We start from the raw sequence: 9,637 nt of genomic DNA on the forward strand, positions 1-9,637 counted from the left end.
TGGGCTTCCCAGGTAACACTAGTAGTAAAGAATCAGCCTGCCAATTCAGGATACGTAAGAGACATAAGTTTGAATATCCCTAGAGGAGAAAATGGCACCCCACTCGAGTATTCTTGCTGAGAGAATCCCAGGGACAGTGGAGCCTGTTGGGGTTCAGTCCATGGGGATGCAAAGAGTCAGAGATGACTGAGCATCTGAGCACACACATGGTTCTTGTTAGGCAAGTCCTCTTGGCCCTGTGAGCTCCTCCCCTGTGTGGAGTGGCATAACCAGAGGACAGTTATAGTAAAACCTGCTAAAACATTTGCCTTGTTTCAAAAGAATCACTTGAAATAGATCTAAATGTATATACCTGTGGCGGATTCATGTTGATGTATGGCAAAACCAATACAATATTGGAAAATAATTAACCTCCAATTAAAATAAATAAATTTATTTTAAAAAATATTTTATGGATTACTTTGTATCTGTTCTTTCCATCTTTCATTCTTACTGTAACAATAGAATTTTTAGTCAACACATGGTTACTCAGCTAAAAGGCTACATTTACTCCTTTGCAGCTAGGCATGACAAGGAGATGACTAAATGTGCTTAGGCAATATGTGTAAATTATCGGTCTTGTCATTAAACTGAAGGGGCACGTACTTCCCTTCTTTCCCTTTTGCTACTGCCTGGAATGTGAATGTAATGGCAGGAATAGGAGCAATCATTCTGTACCGCTAGTTGGAGCACTAGAGCAAGTAGTTAGGAGAAGGTGCTATTCCTAATGACTGTTAAGACACCCTGTCAGCCTTAAAACACCTAATCAGATTTGCCTGTTGGAGAGAGATAAGACTTTTCTTCTCTGGGCCAACATTAATTTAACTTCAATGTGTATCCTACTGTGGAATTATCTTTATAATTATATAATTTAATTAAATTCTGCCTTAATTGAAAAATATGAGTGTGAAAAGAAAATCACTCTTACAAGCAAATTAAGTTAAATGCTTTGGACAGACTTCATAGAGTCTAGGACAAAAAAATAAATAAAGCCACTGAGTTACTTGAGTGAAAAAAGAGAAGGGAGGTGAGAGAATCATAGAAATATAGAATGATTCTGCACTCAGCTTCACAAGAATCCATAAAATTTTTTCTATATATGAAAGATACTAAGACACTAAAACTGGAAATTTTTAAAAGATGCATTATATGTATTGTTTATTTAAGGACGATGAGGCAGAAGTCTGAACAGTGGAATACTCTCACAGAAAAAGACTTCAATCTGTATCTAAAGGCTAAAAAATGCACATTTATATGTTTTGAGTTAAACAAATGTTTAAGGTACACCTGGATTTAAACAATTTGATTAACCAACTCTTTACAGAGCCCAAACACAGAAGAGGATTTTTACTATTACAGGAGAGGGCAATTGCCCTTATGGAAACTGCATAGTAAATAATACGTACATTCTTATTTCAGATTGTGGATTTGCTGACTCTAAACCAACTGTTTTAAGGTCTTCATACAATCACAAACACCCCTAATTATAGGGTAATGTTTGGAGTGAAGCAGACTACAATGTCAGTCAACTTTATCAAGGAGTTGGCGGTCGGCCTTCTTGTAAAATGCTTTGTTAATAAGGTTTATTTCTACTTGTTCAATACTCAGATGATAAGTCCTATTATTTTATTCACCTGTTTTATCAAATAACTGTAGTCTGATATATTTATTGCTATTTAATAGAACTTGAACTTTCTCTCTCTTTAAAATGTTGAGAGGAAATCTTTCATTTTCTACAATTAAGAACAGAACTAATGTATTCTCTTTCCTATTTTTTTTTCTTTTCTCTCTGAGCAGACATTTTTCTTATTTTACCTTTAAATGTCATTCAGTTCTGTTGTCCTCCCTAAATCTGATGTATATAGGCAACAATCCCTAATTGTTGCCTTTAGAATATTAGGTTGTAGTCCCTAAATTCCTCCTTGGTCCTTCTAATTTCAGTGTGGCATTTAACCCATGACATTTTATAGACACTGTTCTCCATAGTATACCAGGGAATTACAGCGTTTAAAATCTTGTTTCTTCCTTAAGATGCGCAATACACTCAAGGGTGTGACAGAGGAATTCCTGAGCAGACACCAGAAATAAGAATATTCTAGAGAGAGGATATAAAAATTCTGAGTTATAAAATAATTTCTTTCAAAAATGAAAGCTGTCTTTTTTTTTCTTAACGCCAAAGAACTTCCAAAATGTGTTTTGAGATGATTTTCAAGTTTTCTCTATAGGTAATTTTTGCTATTTGAAAAGTCCTTCTTATATTCATACCTAATCCCACAGTTATCACTAGTTTGTTTTTGTAATTTGGCAAACCATGTGGTAGATTTATTTACCTCGATTAACTTAACTGTGATTTGATTTTATGGAAATTCTCCTACCTACAACTATTCTGTTTCTGCCCCTGATCCCCGGTCTTATGTAGTGTAAGTCTGGCTTACTCCATTTCTGGTATGGTCTGACACCAAGGGATAAGAATATAAATATATTTAAAAACTCAGAAATACTAAATTACATCCTCAAAGCTATTTCCTAGGTTGGAGTGAGGAAGAGGGAGAACCACAGCAAGTAACCAGGTATAGGAATTAAGACTTTATTAATCTAAATACCTACCATGAACCTTAATGTAGCTATATTTCTTCAACCCTTTGTATTATCCAGTTCCTATTTCTTTGGCATACATTTTTAGTTGTAAGAAGCAATATCACATGTCGATTAAGGGCATAAGTTCTAAGGACAGACCATCTGGTTGATTCATCACTTGCTACATGTGTCATGTTGAATGAATTGCTCAATTGTTCCATCCCTCAATAAATGGCATAAACACAGCCACCTCTTACCTATTTTATATAAACAAGAAAATATGTATACTGAGTTTAGCTTAATACCTAGAATGCAGTAAGTGCTTAGTGAATGCCAACTTTGTATATTATATTTTAAAAAGGCCGTTCATAAGCTCTTCAGTAATTCTAAATGTTATTCAGAAAAAAAATGATTAAACAATATAGCATGTGTGCTTAGTCAGTTGTGTCTGACTCTTTGCGACCCCATGGACTATAGTCCACCAGGTTCTTCTGTCCCTGGGGATACTCCAGGCAAGAGGACTGGAGGGTGTTGCCATGCCCCTCTCAAGGGGATCTTCCCAACCTAGGGATCAAACCCAAGTGTTCTGCACAGCAGGTGGATTGTTTACCATCTGAGCCACCAAGGAAGCCCATGGTGTTTAAAGGATAATGCTATGCCATGCTATGCTAAGTCACTTCAGTCGTGTCCGACTCTGTATGACCCCATAGACGGTAGCCTACCAGGCTCCCCCGTCCCTGGGATTCTCCAGGCAAGAATACTGGAGTGGGTTGCCATTTCCTTCTCCAATGCATGAAAGTGAAAAGTGAAAGTGAAGTCGCTCAGTTGTGTCCAGCTATTAGCGACCCCATGGACTGCAGCCTACCAGGCTCCTCCATCCATGGGATTTTCCAGGCAAGAGTACTGGAGTGGGGTGCCATCAATTCAGTGATATATATGATTGGAGGAATTGAGAAAAAAATAATAGATACTAGGGTGAGGCTATCGGTAAACTTATTTTTTAATGATACTGTTTTAATGTTAATTTTATCATATAAAAGACATGTTTGGGATCCAACTCTCCATTGTATGACTCAATGACATGTTTACTTGTTAAATTATCTGACTCATTCTCTCTGGTACAGCACAAATGTGTGAAAGAAGAGTAAGCAGGGAAAATCTAATAAATTCAACTCCAGGGGGTTATTTAGACACTACTGTTTGTGCTTGGTGTCCATTTGCAGAAAATACCATATTATTTCTTGCAGAAAAATACGACATTAGGTAATAAATGAGAGTATAAAAAAGAAAAAAAGTGCAGATAAAGAGATGCGGTGACAAAAAGCAGAATAGAGGAGAGCAAAGAAAGCTCTGTGTCCTGGTGTGTTTAACATTCCACCATGAGGGAGAGCAGGGATTCAGTCCTGAAAACACAGATTGAGAGCTTTTCAGATGCAAGGACTGTCGAACTCACTTTCAGCCCTTCTTCTCCTGTCACAGAAACCTACTTGGATTTTCCGTCATGGAATCTCGCTTCTAGAACAATGCTGAGGAATATTTCCTCCCATGTGAGGAGTAGTAAGACTGTATTTTAAAGGACAGCATGTTAACTTTTCTTCCATAAACATTCAAAAAATGGAATATTGCATAGACATCTGATATATAAATAAATTAATAACAACAGCAGAATAGTAAAAACTTATAAGACTAAACTTCAGAACTTGTAATAATTTCAACAGAAACTCACCATGACTGGTTTTCCAAGATACATTATTTTAAAGTTTTAAAAAGTTGGTTTCACATTTTTTTAATGAGTCCACTTGATAAACTAATAGTTCAAATAGGGTTGCAGAAAGTTTACATTATCAAAGCACCATAAAACATGCAAAACAATTGATAGCATCCTTGTAAATCACTTTTATTTATAACTGAAAGTAACTACAAAGGTTTAATTTATGATTTTGACTCCAATTATAGTGAGCTTGTAACTCTGAGAATGGAAAAGCAAAGCCAAACAAAGTAAGCTCATATTTTAGGATTGCAAATAAATGGAAATGAATGGGCTATATCTAGGTAGTATACATTTACTCTAAACATCTCCAACTACTTCTAAACATGTAGTGCTTAGCACTTACTAAAATGAGTTAATGTTTCTTCCTTTTAGTGACAGTCAGAACAAAGAAAGATTTGGAAACTAGACCTCTGTTCCTCAGAAAAATGCAATTAATCAGAATACCTCAGTTGTCAGTATTCTTCTAATGGCTTAATTTATCCATTGTTACAGGATTATCATAGAAATCAGTGGAACACATTCTCACATTTTTCCCTTGCTAATTTGGAAATATCTGAAAACATCTAAGTCATTTAGAGAGAGGTAGGTTTCTCTAAGTTGATGAATACTGATGTGCTTTTTACAAATTTTATTTATATTTTATTGAAATAAAGTTGATCTGCAAGGTTGTTTTTATTGTTGTACAGCAAAGTGACTAAGTTATGCATATATATAAAAAATACATCTACATATATTCTTTTTCATATTCTTTTCCATTATGGTTTATCACAGGACTCTGAATATAGTTCCCTCTGCTCTACAGTAGGGCCTTTTTGTTGATCCATTCTATGTAAACACCAGTTTTCATCTGCTAATCCCAAACTCCCAATACATCTCTGTCCCACCTGCAGTCCCCTGGCAACCACCAGCCTATTCTCTGTGTCCCTCATTCTGTTTCTGTTTCATAGAGAGGTTCATTTATGTCATTTTTTCGATTTCACATGTAAGTGATATCATATGGTGTTTGAATTTCTCTTCCTGACTTCACTTACTGTGTTAATCTCTAGTTGCATCCATGTTGCTGCAAATGGCATTATGAAATACTTTCTTGGAAAAAGCGCAAAACCTTTGAGGGACTACTAACTAGTGGAACTTAAAACAATGTCACAGAAACATTTAATTATGTATAGAGTTAGTGTGGTTTTCATTGTTTTTCTTCCAAAATACCTATTCAATACAGTTAAAGCAATGAAACAAACGGCTAATCAATAAAGCAGTAAGAAGAGTAAGTTCAGTGACCTCACTTTTGTCTTTAAAAGTCACTCCTTTGATTCCTCAGGTTCAGTCAAATTGTTATTATTCCATTCACTATAGTTATTCGTTAAGGAGCGAGGTTTAGCAAATAATTCCTGAGCATATATTTAAAATGCAGGGGTTGGCTCCCACAGTATGGCCGGCGACATTAGCTAGCGCTCCCTCTACTCTCTCTAACGGGGAAACAGCGGACTACAGGAGACTGAGCTGTATCTGCCTGTATTTCCAACAGACTTACGTTCAACTTTCGCTCACCCACACACACAAAGCCGGGAAAATTTTATTAATCCTTTTATTTTTTAAAGTTAATATAAAATTATAGCAAAAAGAAAAAAAAGAAGGAACCTGAACTTTAGTAACACAGCTGAACAATCCGCAGCGGCGGTGGCGGGAGAAGAGATTTAATTTAGTTGATTTTCTGTGGTTGTTGGTTGTTCGCTAGTCTCACGGTGATGGAAGCTGCACATTTTTTCGAAGGGACCGAGAAACTGCTGGAGATTTGGTTCTCCAGGCAGTAACCCGACGCAAACCAAGGAACTGGGGATCTTCCCACCATCCCAAGATCCGAGTGGGACATACTTTTGAAGGATGTGCAATGTTCAATCATAAGTGTGACAAAAACTGACAAGCACGAAGCTTATGTACTCAGTGAGAGTAGCACGTTTGCCTCCAAGAGACGTTTCATTTTGAAGACATGTGGTACCACCCTCTTGCTGAAAGCACTGGTTCCCCTGTTGAAACTTGCTAGGGATTACAGTGGGTTTGACTCAATTCAAAGCTTCTTTTATTCTCGTAAGAATTTCATGAAGCCTTCTCACCAAAGGTACCCACACCGGAATTTCCAGGAAGAAATAGAGTTCCTTAATGCAGTTTTCCCAAATGGAGCAGCATATTGTATGGGACGCATGAATTCTGACTGTTGGTACTTGTATACTTTGGATTTCCCAGAGAGTAGGGTAATCAATCAGCCAGATCAAACCCTGGAAATTCTGATGAGTGAGCTTGACCCAGAAGTTATGGACCAGTTCTACATGAAAGATGGTGTTACTGCAAAGGATGTCACTCGTGAGAGTGGAATTCGTGACCTGATACCAGGTTCTGTCATTGATGCCACAATGTTCAATCCTTGTGGGTATTCAATGAATGGGATGAAATCGGATGGAACTTATTGGACTATTCACATCACTCCAGAACCAGAATTTTCTTATGTTAGCTTTAAAACAAACTTAAGTCAGACCTCCTATGATGACCTGATCAGGAAAGTTGGGGAAGTCTTCAAGCCAGGAAAATTTGTGACCACCCTGTTTGTAAATCAGAGTTCTAAATGTCGCACAGTGCTTTCCTCGCCCCAGAAGATTGAAGGTTTTAAACGTCTTGATTGCCAGAGCGCTTTGTTCGATGATTACAATTTTGTTTTTACCAGTTTTGCTAAGCAGCAGCAACAACAGCAGAGTTGATTAAGAAACATGAAGAAAAAACACAAAAAGAGAACACACATAGAAGGTGGTGGCTGCTTTTTAGATATTGATACCAAGGGCCATGCTTTCCATAACCACCACCTCGTTGTTGCAGAAAGCCCTAGATGTAATGATAGTGTAATCATTTTGAATTGTATGCATTATTATATCAAGGAGTTAGATATCTTGCATGAATGCTGTCTTCTGTGTTTAGGTATCCTATGCCACTCTTGCTGTGAAATTGAAGTGCATGTAGAAAAAGCCTTTTACTATATCAAACTTTACAACACTTGTGAAAACAATTCAATTTGGTTTACGCACAGTGTAATATTTCTCCAGGTGTCATCCAAAATTCCCCACAGACAAGGCTTTCGTCCTCATTAGGTGTTGGCCTCAGCCTAGCCATCTGGGACTGTTCTATTAATTGCTGCCAAGGCAATGGCACCCCATTCCAGTACTTTTGCCTGGAAAATCCCATGGATGGAGGAGCCTGGTGGGCTGCAGTCCACGGGGTCGCTAAGAGTCAGACATGACTGAGCGACTTCACTTTCACTTTTCACTTCCATGAACTGGAGAAGGAAATGGCAACCCACTCCAGTGTTCTTGCCTGGAGAATCCCAGGGACGGGGGAGCCTGGTGGGCTGCTGTCTATGGGGTCCCACAGAGTCGGACACGACTGAAGCGACTTAGCAGCAGTAGCAGCAGCAGGATTTTATGTCCAGTTACCTCCACTTTCTAGAACATATTCTCTACTAATGTTATTAAAACCAATTTCTACTTCATACAGATGTTTTTGCAACAGCAATTAAAGTTTTTCTTCCATGAGCGGAGTCCTCTAAGAAAACTATCCATTCTGTGTATTTATATTTTAACACTGCTTCCTGTACTTGTATTACTTTGATTCCTTCCGTTACCATGGTGTCTCCCTTCCCAACCACACCCCCTCAATAAAGCAATACACTCTTACACTGTGGGTTTTATACTAATCTATACCCCAGAGGGGTAAGGCAGGAGTAGACCCTAGGCTTAATTTTCTTTTAAGGTCAATGGAGTTTGACATTTTTCATTGCCATGAGCTCTTTTGGAATAAACTATTGTTGATTAGCAAAGAAGGCGTAGATTGGTACTAGGGAATACTGGCAGAACTAACTGTATGGAAACTGTGCCATTTGGTGTCCCCCATTAAATGAAATGAGCTTCTAAAAAAAAAAAAAAATGCAGGGGTTTTCTTCTGCTTCCTCCTACAGAAACATGACTTCAGACATGCCCTCTTTCTTCAAATGTCTTTAATTAATGTGCTTGCCCCTTCCTATGTTCATAAAAATTTATTGACAAATATACCACCTTTGATATAGTCCCATTAATTGTTCCTGTGCCTGGAAAATTAGAATCTAAATCCACAAAACAGTCTCAACTATATATGTTTCTCTACGCATTGATAAGTTTCATTCATCTAAACAAATTATTTTTTGTTTTCTAATTCTACTTATGAATTTCATGTAGACATGTCTTTGACTTCAGAGTTTACTTTTGCATTTGAGCATTGAAAATTTCAATAAATGGTGCTTAGGAAAAAATTAATTCTCCTTTTAAAACTCTTAAGATAAGCTTAGTGGAACTCATCAAAAATGAAACATTAATTGATGATTTAAACATTAAAATGATTTGCTACTCATTATTAAAAATGAAATTTTAACTTTTTACAGACATTATAGGAGTTCAATAAAATACTAAAAGCATAGATATTGTGTGTCCAGAATACAAACTGGCAAAAGGAAGAACAATGTCTACCTGATGCTTTTTACCCGACTAGACTAATGCTAGTTGTGGCTTAGATTTAACTATTAGTTAAATAGTTAATAATATTTAACTAAATAGTTAAATAGTTAAATTTAACTATTTAGTTAAACTCCTGATTGATTGGAGTTTATACTAATTAGCCTAAATAAAACATAAAATAAATAAAACAGATTAAAAAATTATCATAGAATGAAATCGTTGTGGGTGTACTTCACCTTAAGTATCTATAGATGGTGCCAATATGACATTCAAATCCCCTAGAAGAAATCTAAAAGTCTAATGAACATACTTAAACTTATCTTCACTAATCTGAAAAACAGGCTATAACCAACTAAATATGATTTTTTATTTATCACTGAGTCACAATTTTTCTATCAAATTTCATGAGCTTCAATCACCTTCTGTATTCAGGACATAGGAATGAATTCTTGTAGGCTTGGCCAAGGAATTAGAAAAACTAGCAAACCACAAAAAGTCAACAAATCATACTTCAATAAATTTTTATGTATTTCCCCATGTACAGACCAAAGTAAAAAATCTTACATTCTATTTATATAGACTCTAAGTGGAATGTAATTGCTGAGAAATTATATAGACTCTAACGGTTAAGGAAACTTTGAAGATTAACTGTCTATTTTTCTTTATAAGGACACTGAATCCCAAGATGACTGTAATATTTCCATTTTTTCTTCAGCTGGTT

The 9,637-nt window shown here is 36.5% G+C and overlaps 1 protein-coding gene across 1 annotated transcript; it reads left to right on the forward strand.

Annotated features, from left to right (window-relative positions):
- Positions 1-6,048: 6,048 nt before the first annotated feature.
- On the forward strand, positions 6,049-7,196 carry LOC133251647 (S-adenosylmethionine decarboxylase proenzyme-like). Its single transcript, XM_061424344.1, is given in 1 exon segment — positions 6,049-7,196. A coding segment is annotated over 1 exon segment (1,005 nt). The 5' UTR covers positions 6,049-6,132; the 3' UTR covers positions 7,138-7,196.
- Positions 7,197-9,637: the final 2,441 nt, after the last annotated feature.

This window comes from Bos javanicus, chromosome 7 (genome assembly GCF_032452875.1).
Source record: "Bos javanicus breed banteng chromosome 7, ARS-OSU_banteng_1.0, whole genome shotgun sequence".
Lineage (NCBI taxonomy): Eukaryota > Metazoa > Chordata > Mammalia > Artiodactyla > Bovidae > Bos > Bos javanicus.